This window comes from Bos javanicus, chromosome 18 (assembly GCF_032452875.1).
Source record: "Bos javanicus breed banteng chromosome 18, ARS-OSU_banteng_1.0, whole genome shotgun sequence".
NCBI lineage: Eukaryota > Metazoa > Chordata > Mammalia > Artiodactyla > Bovidae > Bos > Bos javanicus.
In genome coordinates this window covers 53094443-53120734 of record NC_083885.1, presented here as the reverse complement: position 1 = coordinate 53120734, position 26292 = coordinate 53094443, and the positions used below count along the sequence as shown (strand labels likewise).

Genomic DNA, 26292 nt, shown 5'->3' with positions numbered 1-26292 from the left:
GTTCCTCAGAATCCCCACCCATAGGGCAAGAAGGTTGGATGGCCATGGGCTCTCAAAGTCCTTTCCGGCTCCGAAATTTAATAGTGAAAATGACAAGGAGAGGCTTCCTGGTGGCTCGGTGGTGAAGCATCTGCCTGCCAATGCAGGAGACATGGGTTCGATCCCTGGTCTGGGAAGATCCCACTTGCTGTGGAGCAACTGAGGCCCTGTGCCACAACTGTTGAGCCTGTGCTCTAGAGCTGGGGGACCGCAGCTGTTGAGCCCACACACCTAGAGCCAGTGCTCTGCAACAAGAGACCCTGCCGCAAGTGAGGCCAAGCACCGCAACAAAGAGTAGCCCCCGCTCCCACAGCTAGAGAAAGCCTGCACAGAAGACCCAGCACAGCCCAAAATACATGAATGAAATTATAAAAAAAAAAAAAAGAGGAAGATACGGGAAGTAAACACTTAGCTCTGCTCACATGAATTCTCTCAGTTAATCCTCACACTACATCAGCCCCATAAGTAAGTTCTGATGTTATCCCCATTGTACAGAGAAGGACACTGAGGCACAGGGACGTTAAACCTGAGAACAGGGTTTTTCAGCTGTTTCTGTGAAATCAAACCAGCTAGGGAATCTGGTTACAATGCATGTCTGATGTAGTCTTTTGTGTTTCCAGGCAGCCCCTGTGTGATTCCAAGGCTCTGGCTCCAAAAGACAGGTCTGTGAGAGTTTCTGATGCTGAGTGGAGAGGGTGCACATGTGTGGGTGTAGGTTCTACTGCGGCGACTGCGACCTCCAAGAGGGTAGAGCTGAGCTGGTTAGTAACTGCTGGCTCCTCCGGGCCCAGGGTTAAGTAGTGAGTGTTACTGGCTGGCTGGGCCCACTCTCCATTGAGCAATCCTGGAGGCCTCCTGGAGGCAGTGTCTGTGGAGTTTCAGGGAAGCAGAGCAGTCCAGACTTGGGACTCTTAGCTTGCCCTTAGTACCCCTGCATCCTGCATTCAAACTCCTCACTCACCACAGCCCACAAAGTCTGGCATGACCTGGCTGGGGCCGACCACCCCAGTCTCGCCTCCTCCTCCTCTTCTTCGTGTGGTCTGTCTCCCTGGTCTTCAGATCTTTGCATGTGCTCTTCCCTTTGCCTGGAGCATGCTCCCTTTTCCTCCCTCTAGCTCATACTCTCTTCCTCCAGGTCTCAGCTCCTCTGTTCCCTCCTCCAGGAAGCCCTCCCTGGGTTAGCACCCTTCCCTTAGAGAGCCCCCCTCCCCTCTATGCCTGTCTGGGTTCATCACTCTCTGGGGACAATCTGCTCTTCTTCATTGGGGTGTATTATTATTCAGACCTAAGTCGAGGTTGTCCAAGTCACAGCCACCTCCCCAGCACAGTGCCAGGTACTCAGCAGGTGCTCAGTAAATATTTGTTGATTAAATGATTCTTCATCTTCCACTCACTTACTCAGTTATCAACTCTGACAGACTGCCTTGGACAGAAACATATCTGTTCCTTTGCCATTTCATGGATTGAAGGGGGAAGATGCTATAGACTAACTGACAGGCAGCACGGCTGTACACGGGTGTAGGGACTTGGCTCTCAGTGTTGATAAACAGTCGCCTGTCTGTCCTCCCTGCCTTTTCCCAGCTGAGCTGGTGACCCTGGGTCTTCCCAGGGTTGAGGTGGACACATTCGTCAGGGGTGGGAAGGAGGAGGCTTGGTTTACAGAATCCAAACTGTGGAGACAAAAAGACAGACACACAGGCAGACAACACAAATGTGCATGCACACAAAGAACTAAACGAACACACAGTCACACACAGAGCTTAACACACACTCTCATGCACACACACTGCAGAAATGTGTAGACAACAGATACTGACAGGCCACAACTCTACACACACAAACTGGCAGAGCTAGGCACTCCCACTGCCACGGAGAGGCCCCAGGGCTATGGACTGGCAGCATTTCTTAGCTACCCACATTTGTGTGGAGATTCCCGCCTCCAAGTCAGTCGGACACAAGGAAGCTTCACAGTCTTGCTCAGAGTTGCATACAAACCTACAGAACAAGGCACACAGGGATACAGCATCACACACTCAGATCCCATTTCTGTGTACCCTCTTTCCCACGCATGCTCACAGCTACACACACGCAGTTTCACGTGTGAGGGCATGCAGACACTGCTAAGCAGAGGCTACTTTCAGATGCTGACTTGTGTCAGGCCCTGGTCCAGAGGCCCTGCAAACCCCGTCACTGTGGGAGCCAACCTCTCACCCATCCCAACTCAGACCCACACAGTGTGATGGTGTTTCACTGGCTATAACTGCTCTAGGCATTGGGGGGATGGGAGTGCTTAGGGAGGCCTGAGCAAGTCAGGAGGACTTCCTGGTGGAGGTGGGTCTGGGCAACTACTGTCAAATCCTGAAAAGATTTAGATAAGGAGGGAGTCTGTGAAAGCACTCTCTCCCTACTATAGACATCCAAGACCAAAGAGAGGAAGCAGGAGAGCCTGCAGGAAGCTAAAAGGAAGGACCGGACCAAGGTGGTAAGGATAACAGTTTTGGAGACCTTTCCAGCTGCACTTTGAATGAAAATAGTAGTAGTAGTAATAATAGCTGGCAGTCACTTGAGAAAACTAACCATGTGCCAGTTGCTCCATACAGATCCGCTCTATTTTCTTAAGTCTTCTGATACACTATAAGGAGGGCACTAGTTGTGTGACTCTGGGCAAGCAACTTCTCTGATCTCAGTTCCCTCATGTAAAGTGGAGATAATAACAGCACCTCCCTCCTAGCGTTTTGAGGAATAAATGAGTTTGTATGTAAAAATGCCCAGAACAGTGCCTGGCAGAAAATATGTTCCCTGTAAGTGTAAGCTGCAATGGCAGTAATTATTATTAGCCCCATTCAATGGATCAGGAAACTGAGGCCAAGAGTCCGTAGGGAACTTGCCCAACCTGCAGGTTTGTGTGAAGTGAAGACTGGTTCCGACACTGGTAATGGGGCTCTGGGGTAGTGGGTGGGGGAGGCAGGGCCTCCCCACTTTGGGGTGTGTGTGTGCTTGCGTGCGTGCATGCGTGCGTGCCTGAGCACACGTAGGGTGATTCCATTGTTCTCTGCGCAAACACCCAGACCCCATCCCACCCCTAGCAGGTCATCTAACTGCTAGCCACAACCCACAGCCTCCCAGTCATACCCGCTGCGGGTTTCCTCTTTACGGCCCAGGGGCCTCCCCACCGGCTGACCCCCTCCCCCGCCTCCCCTTCTTGCACCTTGAGGATGCCTGTGGCTGGACTGGGTGGTCTCAGGCTGGAGCTGCCCCATCCCTGACTCAGGCCTGTGCCCCCTCACTGACCTGAATGCGGCCTGCCTGGCCCCCACAGCCAGACAGCCACGCGGGGGTGTCATGGGGGGGGGTGTCACAGTGGGCCACGTGCCCGCACCCGGGGTGGCTGAATTCCGCCTGTGATTCAGTCGGCTTGTCTGGGTCGCCGGGGGTGCCCTGGTCTGATGTCAGCGGCCAGGTATGCGTCCGGGGTTTCTCTGAGTGTGACTCAGGCCCAGAGCTACCCTCTCCCTCCTGCAGACACTCTGGGCAGCTCTCCAGGGCTGGCGGCCGGCAGGCAGCCTGACACTCCCTTCCCGGCCCCCTCCACGCCCTCCACACCCCTGAGCTGTGGGAACAGCGGACTAGGGGACCGGCAGGAGGCAGATTCCAGAGGCTCAGACCCCAGGCCAGCCCCAGCAGCCCACCGGGACCTCCCCACCTCCCCTGGAGATCAGGACTCACAGATTGTTATGGGATGGAATTCATTCATTAACTTATTCATTCAACCAGCCATTCAAACACATGTTCTCAGCACCTCTCCTGTGTCAGGCTCTCCAGACACTGGGGATAGAACTGAGAATAAGACAGAAATTCCTCACAGTGCCCCATCAGAGCCTGCAAGTTGTATAATATTATTATTGCTATTGTTATCCCCTCTCCCCAGATCCCACCAGTCTGCAAGACTCAGGTTAGTTTCTGTTCCTCCAGGCAGCTGTCCAAACAGTTCCAGTTCCTTTTAATCCCTGGCTCCCAAACAGTCCCTGGGAGGAAGTCCTTTCAGGACTCTGACCTTCAGCCAGCCTGCCGCAGCAGGTGCCTCTCCTTCCCTCTTGGACTTTCCTCGTTCCCTGTCCCAATGAATGATTTAAGCCTCTGTTCTCCCCAGCCTCAAACTCTTACCTTCCACTGGCTTCCCCAGAACCTGAGCTTCACAGTGATGATCATGATCGGCCTAGCAGACACCGAGGGCTCCTTAGGTCCTTATACCAGGGTCAAGACTTAGAGACACACCTTCATCTGGTCACAGCCACCCGTGGAGGAGGCCTGTTGTCATGCCCATTTTATAGGAAGGGAACTGACGCTAAACCACACAGCTAACCCCTGAGCCTATATAACTCATGTTCTGGACACATGCTTACAGGGCACACACAGAGAGGAAGTAACAATACTGCTGACAGTCAAGTGTGGTATTTTGTAAAAGTTTATTCTGTGCTGAGCACTTTCTAAACGTTCTCTGTAGGAACTCATTTACTCCCCACGACAGTCCCATGAGTGCCGGCAATTATTATTCCCATTTTACAGATGAGAAAACTGAGGTCCATAGAGGTCTTAATGCTAATACGGTTCAAGTCCACAAATACTGACTGAAATCCAGCTATGTTTCCCAGTGTGGTGGTGCTGAAAATTAGAGCTGTGCAACTGGACATGGCTTACCCAGAGCCACAAAGCTGGAAGACACACACAGGAGACACAGAACCATGCACACAGTTACACAGATGTGCACTCAACGTGGACACATGAGTCACAGATTCATTTACAAATTCTGTGGAAAGAACTGAGAGAGAACTGACGGACAAACGCAGCCACCGGCACAGTTGCACACAGATGACCACACACAGAGATCCAGAACTACACACATGCACACACACAGAAAGGCAAGCTAAGAGCAAGACTGTACACATCCAAATGTATGTATCTGTAAGTACTGTGTATATAGGTACTTACACAGTCATATTTCACGTACAATCACACAAAAAGACTCAAGTACACACACCCAAACACACAGTCAGCAGGGTTCAGATACCCATACATCCAGTTGGTGGTGGTGGTGTAGTCGCTAAGTCATATCCAACTCTTGCAACCCCATGAACTGTATAGCCCACGAAGCTCCTCTGTCTATGGGGTTCCCAGGCAAGAATATTGAAGTGGATTGCCATTTCCTTCTCCAGTACATCCAGTTACACAAGTGCAAACTGGGGAAACCACTCACTGAGTCCGTCAGTTGCTCTCACACACACGAAGGAAGCCCTCATAAGCATGCTCTCCCACCGGAAACCCCAGATAGACACTGTCACGGACAGAATCACTCACCTACAGTCACAACCATTCACAGTCAAACACCCAGTTTTTTTTTCTCTGCTTGGAGATTTGCCCCAGCCCTGGTCACATGAAGCTACTGGTTGGGGGGTGTCGGGGGTGTGTGTTGGGGATGAGTTATTAAAACCTCCCAGCTGTGGACAGCTTCCCGGACACAGGATGGAAGGACTTTGGGCTGCCTGTCTGATGAAAAGAGCTTCGAGGAAGACAGGCAAGAAACCCCGAGGGGAGCAGGGAAAGGAGCGGGAGGGAGCTCTAGCGCTGTGGCTCCGGGTGTGTGTGTGTGTGTCCTGCCAGTCTCCACTGGTTGGGACCCCAAACTCAACAGCCCACCCAGGAACCCGGGAGTCTGAGGCAAAAGCAGGCCAGAAAAGTGTGCTTGGATCTATTTTAGTTGTTATTATTTGGGGGAATGTGAGACAGCCACCGCACAGGAGATGCTGGACAGACAGACATGCCGGGGAGGAGGGGGCGCAGACGGACAGATACCCAGCGGAGGCGGTCCTAGGTCAGACAGGAGGAGCGGGTGACAAGCAGACGGCGGCTGTCTAAAGGGAAACCGGCAATTTGGGGGCCTGGTTCTCCCCCGCTCCATCACCGCAGCGCCCCCCCACACCAGGCTCCCGGACGGCTCGTCTGTCCGCCCGGGCCGGTCCTGGGTGTACCCTGTGCGGCCGCGCGGCCAGGCCCGGGACAAACAGCCTTCACGTTGCTAAGCGACGGCGTTCCACAGCCCGTCGCGTCACCGCGTCTGCGCGGGCGGGGGGGCGGTGAGCACGGAGACGGCGGCTGAGTCGTTTGTTGACGTTGCCTGGCGACCGCCAAGGCGCTGCCAGGCAACGCCGGCCGACTGTTCATTCTCTTAAAGAGGCAGGAACATTTTACTGGATCCGGCTGGACCGCGCGGCGGGGACTGAGGCTCTGCAGGGAGAGGGGAGGGTCGCTGCCCAGGCGTTGGGGAGATTTAGGTAATCGGAGGCTGACTGACACCCTCTGGAGTAGAGAAAAGGATATAAGCGGCGGACTGTTGATATTTGAACTAAAGTTTTTAAGATGTTAGTGCAAGATGTTAGATCGATTGCACGCGTGCATAGGCGCACTTATAGGCACGCACTTCCACGGGAGAGTGGGTGGCAAAGATAAACCGATAGATGATAAAACTGGGTTCAAATACCCTCTCTGTGACCTTGACCTGTAACTTCTTTTTTCTGAGCATCTTTGCTTCCTGAAATGGGAGTGATAGCATCACCCGCCTCCAGAACTCTGACTGTATGAAATCCTGTTAAGTACTTAGTACATAGTAAGTGCTCTGTACATAACAGGTGAAATTATATTCTTTAATAACTGAGTTCTTTCCCTGCCTCACTGGGATTTGGAATGAGATGGTATTTGTAAAGTACTTACTGCAGCACAGAGTGCTAAATACACAGGCGCTGTCATATTAGTGCTGATGTTTTAACTATCATTTCCTCTACTCTGTAAAATAACACATCACAGGGCATTGTCAGTCATCGCCTTTCTTTGTGTCTTGGGGTGCAAAGGCAAGGAAATCAGGCAGATGTGATAGGAATTTTTGTTCTACTGGCCCCTGGCTGTGTGACCTCAGACAAGTGCCTTGCCTTCTCTGACCCTCTGCTTTCTCCTCAGTGAAACCTGTGAGCTCTCACTTCTCACATAGTCACTTCCAGGTAACGGTCCTGGGTGAGGGGTCTGCTCTCATTGGGTGTGTCAGGTCACTGCCCCATGTCTGCAGCATGACTCATGGGGCTACATTATGTAAAGCTCTTAGATTCTGCACAGAGGGCAGGTTATATAAACGTGTTTAATGTGCATCCTACATGTCGAGCCTAGGGAGGGGACCTGGCTTGCTAAGCCTGCAATTGCCAAACTGTGGCACTGGCTGCTTCTAGGAAGTCAAGCCTATCATGTATATTGCCTCATTCAAAATATGCCTCTGTTTGGGTCTCTCTATCCCTCTAAATGCTGTGTCTCAGTCTCTGTCTCTTAATATGTCTTCAATTTCCCTCTTCATCTCTCTGTCTCTGTTATGCTATCTCTGTGCTTTTCTGTCACTCTCTATCTCTGTTCCCCTGAGTTCCTTTCTGGGTTTCTGCCTCCCTCCCACTCCCCTTTCTCTGAGTTTTTATCCATTTCTGAGTCTCCTTCTGTGTCTCTGTGATTCTCTTTAATTTGTTTAACTCCCAAATTTGTTCCCAGAGTCCACTGATTCTGAACAGCACCAATCCCCTCCCAAGTGAGTGCTGTGGGTGTCGGGATGGTTCCTCTGCTCCTTGGGCCTCTGCTCTTTCCTTTGTGCAAAATCAGATGGAGTACCAAGTGGCACTAAAGGTAAAGAACCTGCCTGCCAATGCAGGAGATATAAACGATGTGGTTCGATCACTGGGTCAGGAAGATCCTCTGGAGGAGCGCATTGGCAACCCACTCCAGTATTCTTGCCTGGAGAATCCCATGGACAGAGGAGCCTGGCGGGCTACAGTCCATGGGGTTGCAAGGAGTCAGACACGACTGAAGCGACTTAGTATGCACGCACGGCAGTGCAGATTGACAGGGAGCCCCATCTCCTGGGCAACTTGATAAAGGTGGATTGCCTCAGTCCCACACCCAAAAGCTGTGGGTCAGAATCTCGGAGAAGGAGGTGGCAGAGATTATGACCTGTGAGAGTCTGCCTGAGAGATTCTGAACAACTTATCTGAGGCCTCCACATGTGTCCTGATGCCAGGTGTTGTTTTTTTAATGGATTTTAATTGAAGTATAGTTAATTTACAATGTTGTGTTGGTTTCAGGTGAATAGTGAACTGATTCAATTATGTGTGTGTGTATATATACATATTTATATAAATATATACATATTTATATATTCTTTTCCACATTCTTTTCCCTTGTAGATTATTACAAAATATTGGGTATAGTTCTCGGTGCTGTACATAGGTCCCTGTTGGCTGATGCCAAGTTCTGATGCCACATAATAGGTGAGGTTCCGTGGAGACATGGCCAGGGACAAGAGTGATCTCCCCTGCAGGTGGAGGGTCCTGAGTGTGGACAGAGCAGGGGGTCAGGGTGCGGAGAGAGACAGATAGCAAGACACAGACAGACAGAGACAAAAAGATAGAGGCAGAGAGATACGGAAACAGAGAGATCAAGCCAGAAATTGCATTTTCTGCACACTGCCTGTAAATGCACCTTCATGGTGGAGGGCCACGTACCTACCTGCGTGCGTGTGACTGTATTCAACAGGTCGCTGCAGGCAGCACTGGGGTGTGCCGGGTCCAGTGCTGGGACTGAGTGTGGGAAGCGGATGCTGGGCTGGGAGGTTCTGGGTGGACCCTCTCTACATGTACCTGCCTGCCTTTAAGCCAGTGTCCCGGGCCAGCATGGGTAACTAGCTGACAACTGGAACACCAGTCAGGCAGCTTCCTCTGTCAGGCCACCACTTTCTACGCCCACTGGGTGCGGCTAATGAGGATATAGCTCCAGGGGTCCTGGGGCCCACGTGGATAAATTTGGGTATAGCTCCAGACTCCGAGGGTGTTGTGGACTTAAGAAGAGCCAACCTAATAGAGGGGTACCATCTTTGGAGCCAGACTGAGCTGACTCCTTAGGCAAACTGAGTGACCTCTGGGAGCCTTGATTTCTGCATCTGTAAAATGGGGAGGATAAGGACTTGTGTGAGGCTTTTGTGAGCTCTCTTTCACAAAATGGTAACTGCTGCCATCTACTGAGGGCTTGCCATGAATGTGCCTGTCAGCAAATTCTGCAGCTCTGCCTTCAAACATCTCCAGAATCTCATTCCTGTTGCTCCTTGTCCAAGTCGCCGTCACCTCTTGCCTGGACTATTGCCTGGCTCACCTCGCTGGTCTGCCTGCCTCCACTCTGGCCTCCCAAAGCCCATTCCCCACATACAGTTGGAGGGATGGTGTTTAAATCAAAGTCAGTTCATGTCCCTCTTTTGCTCAAAACCCTCCCCTGGCGTCTAACTCACCCAGAGTAAAAGTCACGGCCCTCGCCATGACCCATGGGCTCCTTGTCTCTGCCACTCTCCCTCCCCTCCCTTTCTCTGCTCCAGCCACACCAGCCTCCTCCTGTTCCTCCAACACACCAGGCATGTTCCCTCCTTAAGGCCTTTGCATCTGCTGCTCTCTCTGACCCAGATGCTCTTGACCCAGATATCTCCACGGCTCCTTTCTCACCAACTTTCAGTCTTTGCTCAAAGAATCACCATCTCATGTCGGCCTTCTCTGACCACCCTATTTGAACTGGCAACTTCAACCCTCCCTTCCTCTCTACCTCCCCAGCACTGCTCCTTTCCAATGTGCTATGTAAGGTCCATCATCTCCTTCCCCACTCCCAAAATGTGAGCTTCTGGGAGGAAAGGGACTTTCATCTTGTTCACTGTTGAACTGCCAGAGCTTACCACAGTACCTGACACATAATGTGTGCTTTAGAAACAGGCTGAACGAATGAATGACGTGCCAGGAGTGTGCCACGAGTTCTAGGTCGGTGAATTCATTGAATCCTTACGTTGAATCCCTATTGTCACAACAGCCCTCTACGCTAAGCGCTACCCATTTCACAAATACGGAAACTAAGAGTCAGAGAGGGAAGTCCCTAAAACAGAAGCTCAAAGGCCCGGACGATCCGAGGTAGATTATCCTGCCTTCAGGGGCGTCCCTGCTGACCCGTGCTTTGTCTGTGTTTATCCTCATCATCCCCATGTTTATTTCAGGGCCCATTCCTTCTTTCCTTGGTTGCTCGGCCTCTATTACTGAGTCCCAGGCAGCTCCCTTCAGACTCTACGAATTTCTCGGGGTTTCTGACTCCAGAGCCCAGAATCTCTACTTCCGCGTTGCCCTCTTCCCGGGTCCCTGCGCCCGGCGGACCTCCGGAGGCGAAGGCCCCAGCCTGGTGCGCCCACCCCGCCTCCGCGCCCAGTCTCAGCCCCGGCGCGGCCGGGCTCGCAGCGGGCAGCCCTGGGGCGGGCGGGGCCTGTTGCCCGGAGACCAATGTTTTGCCGCGGCAAACTGGGTCTCTGGGCCACCGCGGGGGGGCAGCCTGGGAACCTGAGCCGGGCGTGGGAGCGGGCTGGGGAGGGGCGCCGGTGGCCAGGGGTCTGGGGCCGAGAGAGCCCAGCGAATGTCTGGAGTCGGGAGGGAATCGGAGACCCGATTTGAGGGGAATGAAGTAGGGATATTAGCGCAGTTTCGGGAGACAAGGGAGCTGGGATTAGGGACGAGAAAAGAGTATTAGGTGTCAGTTTGAGGGAGGTGGGGAGGGGTTTGGGGAAGACAGGTGATGGAGGAAGCTTGGAGAAGCCACAGGAGGAGATTGGGAGGGCGGGGGCGGGTAGGAAGTTGGGGATAATTTGAGGGACCCGGGACAGGTCCCCCCGCCCTCGACATGGGTGAGTGGAGGGCGTGGGAAACTGGACGTTTAGGGGATTCAGAAATGACAAAGGACTGGTATGAGGGCAGGGAGTTTGGGTAGACAGCTGCTATTTGCAGGCCGAGACAAATTTGCAGGCCGGGACAGAGCTGAAATTTAGCGGGGACCAAGAAGTGAGGGTAGAGAGCTTGGGGGAGATACGGATCCCTGAGGAGAAGGAGGAGGCTTAAACGGGACGGAAACAAGGGTGAATCAGAGGAGAGGGTGCCCTTGCCACTTCCAGGTTCCTGGCGGGAGGGCCTCTCCCCGCCCATTGTCCCCGGCCTGGCCAGGACGTCCGGAGACATCCCTGGGGACGCGACGTCGGGGTTATGTAATACCGCCAGGCCCCGGGGAGGGGCGGAAGTTAGGACTCCCGGGTTCCTTTCCACGCCCCATCCCAAGGGAGGGACAGGGATCGGGATCCCCAAGCGGCTTGTGACATCACACGTGGGCGGAGTCCATCAGAGGCAAGAACTCGTTTTCTTGCTCACCCCCCTCACCCCTCAAAACGGGGACTGAGATGAGACCCTGAGTGGGGAAGGGTATTCCTAGCAATGCCTCCGGCTGAGGTGGCCTGATGGTCCGGGCTGTGAGGCAAGAGATCCAAGGAGTGCTGATCCCTTTCATTCGATTCATTCAACAAACATGAGCCCCTACTGTTGTGCCCGTCATGTTCTGGGTGATGGGAAACAAGCCACAAACAAAACAGAAGTCCCTGATCCCAGCAGCCCCTGATTCTGTGCCCAGACCTACTCCATCCCAGTCAAAGGTGGCTGAAACTAGACCTTCTTCACTAAACAGAGCCCCAAATCATGGATCCTCCCACCCAACCTTCCCTGGTGTAGGGGGCAGGACACACTGGCTCAGCTCTGGTCCCCTGGTCTCTGAATGACTGCATCCCTGTTGCCCCCACCCCCGTGGCCTGTCACTTCCTCCCATCCTCATGCCCCCCACAGGGCATGACTAGAGATGCTGGTCGTTGGCGAATCACTCCGACGTCATTACAGCCGGCTGTGCTATCACCATGTCCCTGAGTTGTCATCAAGAAGCCTCAGTCTGTCCCTATCATCACCTCTGGGGCATGAGGAGGGGGCACTGCCCTGCTGCCAGGGACACCTCAGCCCCCCAAAGGCAGTGACTTGCTTCCATCCAAACCCCTCATCAGAAGGTTCTGGAAGTCACCTTCCTAGCTTTCCTCACTCCTCCTCCAGGCAGCCTCCTTGAACTCCCAGTCACTCCCCTCCAGGTCCTTGGGCTCTGGACCCTGGCCCTTTGGACTTGTTCCTCTGATCTCATCTGTTCCCATACCTTTAAGTTTGAAGAGCCTTCACAGCCAGGCCCTTGAAAGAACACATTCCCACATCTCTCCAAAGCCTCAGTTTACACTTCTCTTAAATGGGTATAGCAGTGGTGCCTGGCTTACACATTGGGTGATGAGTGATTTGGACAAGGTCACTTCTATGATGGGCTTAGCACAGGCTGGGACATTGTGAGAGCTCAATGAATTCTGTTGGCCAAGGCACAGGGGATGTAGGTAACAGTGAGAAGTGGGGATCAGAGGGAGGAGGGAAATTTACTTTTTCAAAGTATACTCTTTATTTGCCAATGTGCTTGTGTGCCAAGTTGCTTCATTTCAGTTGTGACCCCGTGGACTGTGGCCCACCAAGCTCCTCTGCCCATGGGTTTCTCCAGGCAAGCATACTGGGGTGGGTTGCCATTCCCTCCTCCGGGGGATCTTCCCAAACCAGGGATGGAACCCATCTCGCTTGTCTCCTGCATTGGCAGGTGGGTTCTCTACTACTAGCGCCACCTAGGAAGCCCATTTGCCACTATATGTTCTCTCAATTTTTTTAAATCCCCTTTTTAAAAAAAGTTTAAAAATGACCCTCTTTGGACTAACTTTGAAACTTACCTGGGCCTCCTCTACCCACACCTGCCCTTCCTCCTCTTGGGCATCATGTCAGGGATGACCCCACCATCCCAGTCTCACCTGAGCAGAGATGCGGGCCTCATCTTGGGTGCCTCTTTCCCATCACAGTCTCTCAGCCACCAAGTCTGGCCCTTCTTGCCTTCTCACTGTCTTTCAAATCTGCTCTTTCCTTTCCTCTCACTCCTCCCTAGGTCCAGGCCCCTCCTCTCCCCCTCCTTTCCTCAGTCTACCTCCAGGAAGCAGTCAGACAGGTCTTCAAACCTGCCTGGGTCCTTCCCCTCCTCAGAACCCGCCATGGCTTTCCCAGTGCCCCTGGGGGAAATAGTCCAGGCTCCTCACCATGGCCCATGGGGCCCAGGGTTGTCTAGTCCTTGCTCACTTTTGTAGCCTAATTCTTCGATCCAGCTGCACGATTCTTCTTGCCTTAAAGGATCCTCCAGCCCAGTCCCTTTGCCTGCTGGTTGACGTCCCATCCAGACAACATAACCATCAAGGCACCTGCCTAAAGCTCAGTGTCCACTACGGACAGGGACAGCACTTGAGGGTGCCTTCCATCCGCAGCTGAAGGGTTCTGCCTGAATTTTCATCAAGACATCATTCTACAGGGCAGTTTCTGTTCTGTGGTATTTCAAAGACTAGAAAGATGCAGGCACTGAACCTCAGGTGAGTTTGGTATAAAATCTTTGAGGCTGATTCTGAGAGTAGGCACTGAAAGAGTCACAGGATATCAGAATAGGAAGGTGCCCCCAAAGGATCCAAGTACACAGGGGAGACCCAGGCCCAGAGCTCTTCCCGCTGCCTGGGGCTATCGTGTCCCTGCCTTGCAAGGAAGGGAAGAATCATAGTTGAATTGGGTTTGGTGAGCCCAACAGTGGGGCGCCGGGCACAGCCCTGACTGATGACACAGAGACCCCAACTTTGGTGACAGCAGACTGCCTCTGTCCCCAGTCTGAGCCCCAACCCTGGCCCAGGCTTGAATCCCTGACCCTTGGCACAGTATGAGCCCTGAAACTGGCTAAGACCCAGAACTAAGCCCATCCGATCCACTACAAAAACTAGCCAAGAAGTGAGAGCCTCACTCCCAGCCCTCTGCCTGGCTGGTCCGGCATGAGTTCCTGTGACCTTTGCATCGTACCCCCATAGAAGCGGAGCTGAGGGCTGGGGGTGGGGGGAGAGGGGGCGCGAGGTGGGCTTCAGAAAGGCGAGAGAGAGTAGGGACAGGGCTTCGGGAAGGGTGGGCTGAGGGATGGAGACGAATGTCAGCGGGGGACTTGGGGAAGGGCGGCAGGGTTAAGAATAAAGGCTAGGATACGGAGGGGGAAGCTGGATAACGGTCAGGGGTGAAGAACAGAGGGGAAACTGAGGCGTGGGACCAGGAGACAGGGAACTGCGGGGGATGGAGGGGCTAGGGGCACTGATTCGCGGCTGGTGACAGTTCGGGAGATGCGGATTGGGGTCGCGGTTGGGGGTCGCAGTTGGGGGCAGCGCGGGGACGGCGGGGGCCGGTCGTCCGGCCACAGCTACGCGGAGAGGCCCAGCTGAGCCCGTCCCCACTCCCCTCGCCCCCCCACTGCCTCCCCCTTCCGCTCCCCGGAAGCGCTGAGTCGTCCTGCCTTATCTGGGGGCCGCTATTTCGGGCTCCGCTCGGAGCGCGGGGGCTATTTTTAGCGGCGCTCGGGTAAAAATGGACGCGGCACCGCGCGAGTTCCCGAGGCCGCGCACGCTCCCTCGCGAGAACTGGGGGCCGCGCGCCTGAGTCACCGCCCGCCCCCCTGCGAGGCGCGCGGACACCCGCCCATCCGCACAAACTCTTGGATTCCTGAGCGCTTGGAAGCCCGCGCGGCTCAGAATATTCCAGGACCGTCGGGAAGCGTCCACCCGGGCTCGAGCGTTTGAGGGCCGACTTTTGGGCAGAGGCGCCGCGCCCCCTGGTGGCCCCTGTGGGGATCGCAGGCAGGGGCCGGGCCAGGAGTTCACACACCCCCACAAACCACCCACGGCCGGCCACACACCCGTTTTATAAATGAGGAAACTTGAGGCCGGGACAGGAACTGGGTTGGGGACCTCGCATCATGAATTTCAAGGTACTGCTCGTTCAGTTTCACCTCCAGCACTTCCCTTCATGGAGAACTCACTACGTATCAGAAAACTAGGCACCCTATGTTTTTATAAACAGCATCTAGCTAGTCACTGGACAAGTATTTATCAAGGGCTTAATGTGTACCAGGGAACGTGCTAGGTGATGAGGACACAGCAGTGAACAAGACAGACCTCAAATATCCTTGGTGTTGCGGGGCTGACATTCTAATGGGGGAGACTGAATAAATAAGATGATTTGGGACATCCATGGTGGTCCAGTGGTTAAGACTGTCCTTCCACTTCAGACGCATGGGTTCGATTGCTGGTTGGGGAACTTAAGATTTCACATGACATATGGTACGCCCCTCCCCCCACCCAAAGACCATAAGATGATTTCAGATTGTGGTAAGCACTGTTAAGAAAATTAAATGGGAGGATCTATTATAATTAGAGGAATGCTTTGGTAAAAGTGGGCTTCCCATATGGCTCAGTGATAAAAGAATCCTCCTGCTGATGCAAGAGGCGCAGGAGACTTGCAAGAGGCGATGGAACCCAGACTTGGGTTCCATCCTTGGTTCACCTGGAGTGGGGGCAATGGCAACCCGCTTCCAGTATTCTTGCCTGGAAAATTCCATGGACAGAGGAGCCTGGCTGGCTACAGTCCGTGGGGTTCGCAGAGTTGGACGGGACTGAGCACCCACACACTGTAAGAGTAATCCAGGGGAAGCCTTTTTCTAAGGAGGTGGCACTCTAAAATGATCTGGTTTCATTCAGTCCCCTTACCCCATTTCATAGACTTGGAAACAGAAACCCGGAGAAGAATCACTTGGGGACTGAGCTTGTACACTGTAGATTGCATGAGTGTTCACTGCGTGATTGTTCAGCTTAAGTTTGGTTTCCTCCTGAGCCTAGGTGCTCATTACCTCCCAGCACATAGATGCCATTCATCATCAATAATAGTAATACTGATTACTGGTTTTTAAATAATAGCTACCTCTTATCCAGCACCTACCTTTTACTGAGCAGTCTACTAAATGTCTCACCTGCATTAATTCATGTAATCCTCACCCTAACCTGCAGAGGTGAGATCATAATCTCACACCCCATTAACAAATGAGAAAATCTGTTTCCCCATCTCCCTTTGCTTCCAGCCACATGAGTATCTATGGTTTTGCCAAATTTCTACTTGTTTTTGGGGAAACCACCCCTTTTTCAAGTTCAGTTCACCTGATTGTCTTGGGGGCTCACCCCATCCCTGTTCCAGAGAAGGATACCTGACCTAGGTCCAGCCAGTCAGAATATTCCAATTGGGCTGGCCTTTGAGGACAGTGATTGGGTCCGAGGTGAGCATGTGGCCCATTTAAGACCATGAATGATGAACCCTTGAGCAGGAGCCCTTTCTCCCCTCTGGGGTGGCTAAGAGATTGAGATATGAGCCTCAAGCTGTTAGGGCTGCCTTTGCTACTTCAACGAATGTCTTCCTGAGGAGAAAATCAAATAAAAACCCCAGATATGGGACAGTGACTTCATATCATTGTTTAAGCTCCTGGATCAAGCTGTGACTGAAGCTGGTTTTACTCCTTGACCTTTTGAAAGTGTGAGCCAATAGGTTTCCCTGAACCAGTCTGCATTTGAAACTGCTGCTGCTGCTGCTAAGTCGAATCAGTTGTGTCCGACTCTGTGCGACCCCATAGACGGAAGCCCATCAGGTTCTACCATCCCTGGGATTCTCCAAGCAAGAACACTGGAGCAGGTTGCCATTTCCTTCTCCAATGCATGAAAGTGAAAAGTGAAAGTGAAGTCGCTCAGTCGTGTCCAACTCTTAGCGACCCCATGGACTGCAGCCTACCAGGCTCCTCCGTCCATGGGATTTTCCAGGCAAGAGTACTGGAGTGGGGTGCCATTGCCTTCTCCGATTTGAAACTGAGAGCTAAGTCGCATCAGTTGTGTCCGACTCTGTGTGACCCCATAGACGGCAGCCCACCAGGCTCTACCATCCCTGGGATTCTCCAGGCAAGAACACTGGAGTGGGTTGCCATTTCCTTCTCCAATGCATGAAAGTGAAAAGTGAAAGTGAAGTCACTCAGTCGTGTCCTACTCTTAGCGACCCCATGGACTGCAGCCCACCAGGCTCCTCCATCCATGGGATTTTCCAGGCAAGAGTACTGGAATGGGGTGCCATTGCCTTCTCCTTGAAACTGAGAGACTCCCAATTAATTCACTTTCGCTTTCTAACCGCCCCCACAACCAGGAACTTTGCACCACCTCTATAACTGTACCCCCTGAAGTACCCATTCATTACACACACACACACACACACACACACACACACACACACACGGAGGCATGGCCTGCTTGTGTACACCTGAGCCCCCACCCCTCATCAGGCAGGTACTCCTGTGGTGGCTCTGGGTCTGCTCGTCTTCCTGTCCCCAGGTGTAGACCAGAATGAGAGCCCGACTCTGAGGCTGCTGCCCCGGGCAGGACCACTCTCCACTGTCATCACTGGCCGACGGTGGGTTTACCCTACTGCACCCTCCCCTTTCTCCCACTGTCCGGGTTTCAGCCTTGCCTGAGCTCTGCCTGCCTCCCAGCCTCTGCTTCGCCATCTCTCCTGCACTCCAGACCCATGTATCTAGAAGCTTCTTGGATGCCTCCCCCTGGTTGTCCCACAGAATTTCACCCTGACCTCGGTGTCTTCCTTCTACGCCTGTGGTCCGTCCCTTCTCCCAGGCCCCCCAGCTTCCACTTAGTCCCACATACACCGTGTCTCTTAGACCAGAGTCCTGTTGGCGCCTTCCTCCCCTTACCTCCCATAGCCCATCACTCATCTCCATTCCTTTTTTTTTTTTTTGCCACCCTGTGCAGCTTGTAGGGCCTTAGTTCCCCCATCAAGGATCGAACCTGTGCCCCTTGCAATGGAAGCTCAGAATTCCCAACCACTGAACCGCCAGGGAATTCCTCTATTCTTTTTTTTTTTAACTGCGCTGGTTCTCCATTGCTGTGCTCGGGCTTTCTGTAGTCGCAGCAACGTCTTTAGTTTCCGTGGGGCTTCGCATTGCAGTGGCGTCTCTTGTTGCGGAGCGCGGGCTCCAGGGCGCGTGGGCTTCAGCAGTTGCAGCTCGTGGGCTTGGTAGTTGCGGCGCGCAAGCCTCAGTGTTCTGCGGCATGTGGAATGTTTCCAGACCAGGGGTAACTGTGTCCCCGGCATTGGCAGGCAAACTCCTAACCACTGGACCACCAGAGAATTCCTCCCTCCATTCTATCTTTTAAAGATTTTATATGTTCTCCTTCCTTCTCTTCCTTACTCTGACCCAGCTGCCTGCTTGGCCCCCTTTCCCCACTTCTTCCTTCATATCTACACTCAGCCCTGGTTTCCTGCCCCAGATCTGCCCCCGCCCCCCACCGCAAGGATTTTGCTAAACCACAAATCCCCTCCTTTCCGATCTCCCCCCTGCTCAGAGCCTGCTGTGGCTCCCCAGTGCTCTGGTCCTGTGATCTACAAGGCCTTCCGTGGCCTGCTGCTGTATTCAACTCCATCGCTTGCCCCCCACCCCTTTCCCTAACACTCACCACTCCACCTTCAAACAATCTCGAACAGCCTGCCTTTTACCAGTGCCTCACGCATGCCTCCTGACTTAAACATTCAGCTTTCTCTGCCCAAATACCTTTCCCATCCTCCTCCACCTAGTGAATAGTGCTCCGTGCTTTGAGGTTCAACACAGCGATCCCCTCTGCTGAGAAACCTAACATGATTCCTTCCGACCTAAGCCAGCTCCCAGCCTCTCAAGAAACCTGGTGGCTGTTGTAGCTCATTCTCTGCCTGGCAGTGTACTGGGCCCTTTGCACACACGGCCTCACTGACTTCCCTCAACACCCATCAGGGCACAGGAACAGACACTTCCAGTTTCTGGATGAAGAAACTGGAACTCATGGAAGGAATCCCAGCCAGGGAGGGGACAGAGTCAGGATTTGAACTCGTGATCTCATGCAGCCTGGTTCATCCATGAGTATTTTATCTCTGTTTTGTTTGTTTCAAGGGTTTTTATTTTTGTTTGTTTTTTGCCCATGCCACCCAGCATGTGGGATCTTAGTTCCCTGATCAGGGATCAAACCTGTACCCCTTGTATTGGAAACGTGCAGTCTTAACCACTGTTCCACCAGGGAAGTCCTTGTATCTCCGTTTTGTAAGTTTTATAATGTTTTTAATAAGGTCACGTGAGTGCATGCTGAGTTGCTGCAGTGGTGTCCAACACTTTGTGACCCTGTAGTCCGAAGCCCACCAGGTTTCTCTGTCCATGGAATTCTCCAGGCAAGAATACTCGAGGGGGCTGCTATGCCCTCCTCCAAGGGATCTTCCCGACCCAGGGATTGAACTTGGGTCTCTTAGATCTCCTGCCTCGGCAGGCGGATTCTTTATTACTAGCGCCACCTGGAAAGCCCAATAAAGGCATGCGTGTATATAATTTATGAAAAAAAAAGTATACTCCAGACACAGAGTGGCTGCAAAATACTGCCTGGCACTGTGGTCTCTCTCGGCTAAGTAGCTTCTTCACCTGGTGCAGAGAGGAATTTGAGAGTGTCCTTTAAAGCCATGTTTTTGATGTGAGCATTAGTCGCTCTGTTTGAATGTGCTTCTGACATGGATTGTTCTGGAACAATCACAAGAAACCCTGAGGCTCAGTGACCCCCGGAACAAGTGGCATCCCATCATCTGATGCCCTCCCAGATGGAGAGACAGCAAATCCCATGGACCAGCGCTGTCCACAAGAACTAGGACGTGGGCTTGAATGCCCTAGTAGCTCCCTGCAAAAGCCAAAAGAAACAGGTGAAAATAATTTTGTTCCTGTATTTTATTTAACCAGGTAGATGCAAAATATTATTTCGACATGTGCTTAATATCAGCAGTCTCCTTTTTTTAAAAAAAAATTTATTTTTGGCTGCGCTGGGTCTTTGTAGCTGAGCATGGGCTTTCTCTAGCTGTGGTGAGCAGGGCCGTCTCTCTAGTTGCAGTGCATAGGCTCCTCGCTGCGGTGGCTGCGCATGGACTTTCTCTAGCTGTGGTGAGCAGGGCCGTCTCTCTGGTTGCAGTGCACAGGCTCCTCGCTGCGGTGGCTGCGCATGGGCTTTCTCTAGCTGTGGTGAGCAGGGCCGTCTCTCTAGTTGCAGTGCATAGGCTCCTCGCTGCGGTGGCTGTGCATGGGCTTTCTCTAGCTGTGGTGAGCAGGGCCGTCTCTCTAGTTGCAGTGCATAGGCTCCTCGCTGCGGTGGCTGCGCATGGGCTTTCTCTAGCTGTGGTGAGCAGGGCCGTCTCTCTGGTTGCAGTGCACAGGCTCCTCGCTGCGGTGGCCCCCTGGTTGCAGAGCATGGGCCCTAGACTGTGCAGGTTGCAGTAGTTGTACACAGGCTTAGCTGCCCAGGGCACGTGGAATCTCCCTGGACCAGGGATAGGACTTGTGTTCCCTGTATTGGCAGGCAGATTCTTAACCACTGGACCACCAGAGAAGTCCAGCAGTTTTCATAACGAGATAGGTTTTTTTTTTTTTTTTTTTATCACACTAAGTATATGAAATGTGATGTGGAGTTTACACTCATGACACGTCTCATTTTGGACCAGCCATATGTCAAGTACTTAAGAGCCACATGTAGCCAAATGGCTGCCATATTAGACATCGCAGCAGTAGCCAGTCCCTGACCAGGGATCTGGGAGTGTGGCTTTCTCAGAGTTCAGATTTAACGTGAGATGGTGTGCCTCCAGGTGACAGTAAGGTTTAACATCAAGAACCTAGACACTGAAGCCAGACTACAGAGTTCAAGCTCTGAAACTTCCAAACTGAAACTCTAGCCTCTCTGCACCTCAGTTTATTCTTCTATGAAAGGAGAATCGGCAAGACATCAGAGCGGGTTTTGTGAGGATTAAATTAATGAATAGATATTTAAACACTTATAACAAGACTTGGCACATATTAAGTGCTGTGCGAGTGTTTGACTTTTATTATTATTTGGAATTTTGTGAAAGAGAAAATCTCTCAACTCCACTTTAAGAGTTGAAGAATGAAAAACTCCCTTAAAGACTTCCCATCCTCATGGAAATATCCGAGCATGGTGGCCACACTCGACTTCTGACCATCATGTGAAGGACACCGGGACCACTCTGGACTCTCAAGGGCGCATGCTTTGACATTCCCCACTGGAACGGGGGTGTGCAGTCACAAAGCTTTGGGCGCCTCCCAGCCCAAACTCTGCCACATGTTTTCCTGTTCTCATTTTTCTGTTTTAATCTGTGTAATGGGTTGAATGATGTGCCCTTCTCCAACCCATGATGAGTCTACCTGAGATCTGTGAATGGGAACTTATTTGGAAAAAGAGTCTTTGCAGATATAATTAAGGTTGGGATCTTGAGATGATATCACTGTGGATTATCCAAGTGGTCCCTAAACCCAGTGTCAAGTGTCTTTACAAGAGAAAGGCAGTATGGGGGAGGAGATTCCCTGGAGGTCCAGGGGTTGGGATTCACACCTCCACCGCAGGGGGCGTAGGTTCAATTCCTGGTCAGGGAACTAAGATCCTGAATGCCTTGCAGCATGGTCAAAAATAAATAAATAACAGATGTGCAAGATCTGCACACTAATAAAACATCGCTGAGAGAAATTAGGGAAGACCTAGATAAATGGAGAAGTAGATATTAAAAGAGAGAAAGAGAGAGCCCAGCAGAGGGAAACTAGAGATGGATTAGAGATGTAGTCATGTGAAAATGGAGGGAGAGATGAGACTGATGGAGTCACAAGCCCAGGAACGCCTAGGGTGACCAGAACCTGGAAGAGGCAGGGAAGAATCTTCCCCTAGAAAATTCAGAGGGTGGTCTAGTGGTTAGGAATCTGCCTGCCAATGCAGGGGACGAGGGATCGATCCCTCGTCCAGGAAAATTCCACATGCCTCGGAGCAGCTAAGCCACAACTACTGAGTCATCGATCTAGAGCCTGTGCTCGGCATCAAAAGAAGCCACCGTGATGAGAAGCCCAAGCACCGCAACAAAGAGCTGCCCCCACTGGCCAAAGCTAAAGTCCGAGCACAGCCACGAAAATGCAGTGCCACCAAAAATAAATAGATAAAAGTAATAAGAAGAAAAGTTTAAAAAAAGCCAGAGGGAGTGTGACCCTGCTGATATTTTGATTTATAATAGGATTTCCGGTCTCCAGAACTGAGAGAGAATAAATTTCTGTTGTTTTAAGCCACCAAGTTTGTGGTAATTTGTTAGGCAGCCACAGGAAATGAATACAGTCTGTTTGGGGGCCTGTCCCCTTATACCCTGAAGACGGCGTTTCTGTGGCTTTCAAATGCTGTCTCAAAGGAGAAAACTGAGGCTCAAAAAGAAGGCAGAGTCAGAATCAGATCTCAGGTCCCCAGAGCCTCATTCAAGATCCAGGGGCCACTGTGGAAACTCACAAGGTATTATGCCTATTTAAAAAAAAAATACAGAATGCCTATTGAATTTTCTTTTAAGGCAGTGGTTGAGAACACAAGCTTTTGTTGAAGTCCTGGTTTGTTTGCTTCTTTGCTGTGTGGCCTTGATCAAGAGACTTGCCTCTCTGTACCTCACTTTCTCCTTCTACACAATAGGAATAACAAGATAAGTCATCTCAGGGGCTTTCCTAGCGGTCCGTTGGTTATGAATCTGCTTTCCAAATGCAGGGGATGCAGGTTTGATCTCTGGTCGGGGAACTAAGATCCCACATACCACAGGGCAACTAAGCCTGCAGGTGGAAACTATCGAGCCCATGTTGCTCTAGGGCCGGCACACCACAACTCAGACCTGATACAGCCAAAAAAGTCTTCTCAGAAGGCTCGATGTGGAGTATATGAGGACCGATCAACCTTGCCATTTGACATCGTCCTGAAAGTCTTTGCAAATGCTGTAGGACAAGAAAAATGAATGACATAAAGATGGGAAGGCAAGAGATAATGCTACCATCTCAAAGAAAGACTAAGAGAATCAACAAACTATTTTAAACTGAGAATTAGGCCAGATTGCCTGGCCAACGGATGATATTCAGTAACATTAATCAACTAGAAATTATAATAGAAACAAGAGAAGCATGGACTCTAGGCGATGGGGCTTCAAGAGTTGCAGCACATGGGTTCAATAGTTGCGGCTCGAGGGCTCTAAAGCACAGTTCAGTGTTTGTGGCATTGGGACTCAGTTGCTTCTTGGCATGTGGGATCTTCCTGGACCAGGGATCAGACTGGTGTCCCTTGCATTGCAAGGTGGATTCTTAACCACTGGACCACCAGGGAAGCCCCCACAAATTTCTTTTGACTTCCCATCACCCTTGTCTAGACTACTATCTGATCTTCTCTGGACAACTGAGATCACTTTGCTACTGGGCTCCCAGCTTCCATCCTTGGCCATTCTCCACTCAGAATAAAATCCAAAGTTCTTACCATGGCCTTTGCAATCTTACATGATCTGGTCCCTTGATTGCCTCCTCTTATTTCTTGCCATTCTACTCCTCACTCCGTGTGTTTCATCTTTGTAGGCTTAGCAACTTCCTACCACAGGGGCTTTGCACAAACTGTCCCCACTGCCTTGAAAGCTCTCCTCCCTTCACCTGGTGGATTGCCCGTCATCCTGTAGATCTCTTTAATGTTTCTTTGGCAGAAAAAAACTCTCCCGCCCTCCCATTCTCCCACTCCCAGTTAAAATGATGTTTCATACTCTTGTCTTTCATATAACACTTCGGTATTAGGTCAGTGATCCTTAAACTTTTGGTCTCAAGGTTGCTTATGCTCTTAAAAAGTAATGAGGACTGGACTTCCCTAGTGGCACAATGGATAAGTCCACCTGCCAGTGCAGAGGACATAGGTTTGATCCCTGGTCCTGGAAGATTTCACATGCCAAGGAGCAACTAAGCCCACGAGTCTCAACTGCTGAGCCCAAGTGCTGTAGCTACTGAAGCCCGAGCTCCTACAGCCTGAGCTCTGTGACAAAAGAAGCCACTACGATGGGGAAACCCTTGCAACGCAGTGAGGAGTGGACCCCATTCACTGAAACTAGAGAAGGTCTGGGCATAGCAACGAAGACTCAGTGCAGCAAAAACTAAAAATAAATGCATAAAAAGTAATGAGGACTCCAAAGAACTTCTGCTGATATGGATTATATCTATCCATATTTATTATATTAGAAATTAAAGCTGAGATATTTAAGGATTATTTATTGGTTCATTTAAAAATAATTTCCAAAAAATCAGGTTAACATAAATCCTATATTTTAAGTTTAAAACCACCATATTTGGGGGAATTCCCTGGTAGTCCAGTGGTTAGGACTCTGAGTTTCCACTGCAAGGGGCCCGGGTTCCATCCTGGTCAGGGAACTATGACCCCACAAACCTTGAGGCATGGCAAAAAAAAAAAAAAAGCCAACCAACAAACAAAACCAACTGTACTTGAAAGAAAGAACATTTAGTAAGAAGAGGGGCAATGTTTTACAAATTACTTTAATGTCTGGCTAGACAGAAGATAGCTAGGACTTCACCTCTGCTTCTGTGCTCAGTGTGTTGAGATATTTTGCAGGTTGGACTGAACATTTGAGAGAGAAAGTGAAAAAATGAGTTAAGTGTCAGCGCTATGATAATCATTTTGACCCCAGGGAGCTCAAGAAAGAGTGCTGGGGAACCCGCCAAGGTTCTGTGGACTGCACTTTGAGAATCACCCCTTACCTTTCGGTCCAATAGGAACTAAACACAGTGTCCTGGGAACTGAACATCTCCGGGGCCAGGGTACCTGGTTCAGGAGACAGTTCTGAGGACATGTAAGGTATTCCTTGAATCTCAGTTTCTTCATCTCTAACATGGTGTTGGGCTTCCCAGATGGCTCAGTGGTAAAGCATCTGCCTGCTAATACAGGAGCCGCAGGTTCGATCCCTGGGTTGAGAAGATCTCCTGGAGAAGAAAATGGCAACCCACTCCTGTATTCTTGCCTGGGAAAGCCTGTGTACAGGAGAGCCTGGAGGGCTACAGTCCCTGGGGCCACAAACATCATGAGGTTGGTGATGATGAAAATAATAAAAATACCTCGCTCCTAAGGTTGTAGTGAGACCCATAGGAGATAACTGTCCGACTCACACCTGGCATGTAGCATACAACCAACATTTGCTGTGATAGTTTGGGAAAAGTCATTTTATTTTATTACCAACAGTTTTTATTCACGCAGTTAATTTCTCCAGAGGTCTATCTTATGTTGGGAAAATGGTGATGACTGAGAAGCGCCTGGCCCTACCCTCATGGGGCTTCCAGTCCAGTGGGTCATAGTTGTAATTTGTGAGGGATTGCCCTTAGCACCAGGTCTCTGAGGAGCATGAATTTGTAAGACTGGGGAGGCAGGAAAAGGCATTCTAGGGAGTGGGAACAGCATGCAAGAAGCCATGGCAAGCGGAGAGGGGGACAGCTGTGACCCAGGGGTTTGGCTCGGTTGTGTCCATGTTTCTGCCCCCAAGACGCCTCAGTCCTATTGCTGGTGATAAATACGTGTGTATATCTGGTTCATCTCCCCTCCTTCCCAACCCCTCTTCTTGTATAAAGTTAGTTCTTTGATTCTGGGCTCTTTGAGGGAAGTCCCACCTCTGATCTAACCTCAGTCTCTCGTGCTGCAGATCCTCCTTTTTGTTGCGTATCCAACCACAGTGCCTCGTGGAAACCTGGGACGTCCCAGCAGAAGAGGTGCCCGGAATGGCGTGGGGTCGAGTCCAGCGCCTCCACTGTCCCCCATCCGGGGGCCGCCGCTCCGGGCCGGGTGAGTCAGCCCCCGGCGGCTCCCGCGTCATCCCGGCCGCTCGGCTCCGCGCTATTTCGGGTTCCGGGCTCTATAAATAGAGGCTAGCGGAGCTGAGCCGCTCCCCCTCCGATCGGGCCCCCCTGCGTCCCAGGCCCCGCCGCTATAGCCGGGCCGCGCGTCACCACGGCTAAGTTTAGAGGCGGGTGGGGACGCTGGCCGGGTCACTGCGCCCCTCGGCCGCGCCCCCGCTTCCAGAGCCTTCGGTCCAGCGGCAGTCGGCCCCTCGCCCAGAGTCTCTTGGGTGGAATTAGGAGCGAGGTATCCTTATGTTCACCATTCTCACCCTAGTCCTTTGGAGGTTAAGAGGAAAGTCGAAGTTGGGGTTAGGGGAAGGTTTGGGAATGGGGCAAGGTCTGGACTCCGAGGAGTTACCCAGGAACTTTGGTTGGGGCTGGACTTTGAACTTGAAGTATTTGGAAGAAGGATGGGGAAAAGAGTACAGTACGGACAGCTGTTAGACTCGAACTCGCAACTCTGGGAGCTGGAAAGATTCGAATTCAGGATCCGAAAGTTCAACTTGGGAACTGAAAGTAGGAATCCAACTTGGAAAATATACTGTAGAAGTGAGAGCAACTTTCTCCCGCTCAACTAATCAAATAGGCTCAGAGTTA

General features: G+C 51.7%; 1 protein-coding gene and 1 long non-coding RNA gene across 2 annotated transcripts in view; one reads left to right on the top strand and one right to left on the bottom strand.

Annotated features, from left to right (window-relative positions):
- Positions 1-14829: 14829 nt before the first annotated feature.
- The window catches only part of ERCC1 (ERCC excision repair 1, endonuclease non-catalytic subunit), a 31591-nt gene continuing 20128 nt past the window's right edge, over positions 14830-26292 (top strand). The window contains exons 1-2 of the mRNA XM_061388662.1: positions 14830-14856; positions 25500-25639. Of these exons, the coding sequence (XP_061244646.1) occupies positions 14845-14856; positions 25500-25639 (152 nt within the window). The 5' untranslated portion in view covers positions 14830-14844. The remainder of the gene's footprint in view (positions 14857-25499; positions 25640-26292) is intronic.
- LOC133230783 (uncharacterized) lies at positions 19687-25568 on the bottom strand. Its single transcript, XR_009730965.1, has 3 exons — positions 25480-25568; positions 24568-24789; positions 19687-22764 (listed from the first exon to the last, which is right to left on the bottom strand). It is a non-coding gene; the product is annotated as an uncharacterized LOC133230783 (long non-coding RNA).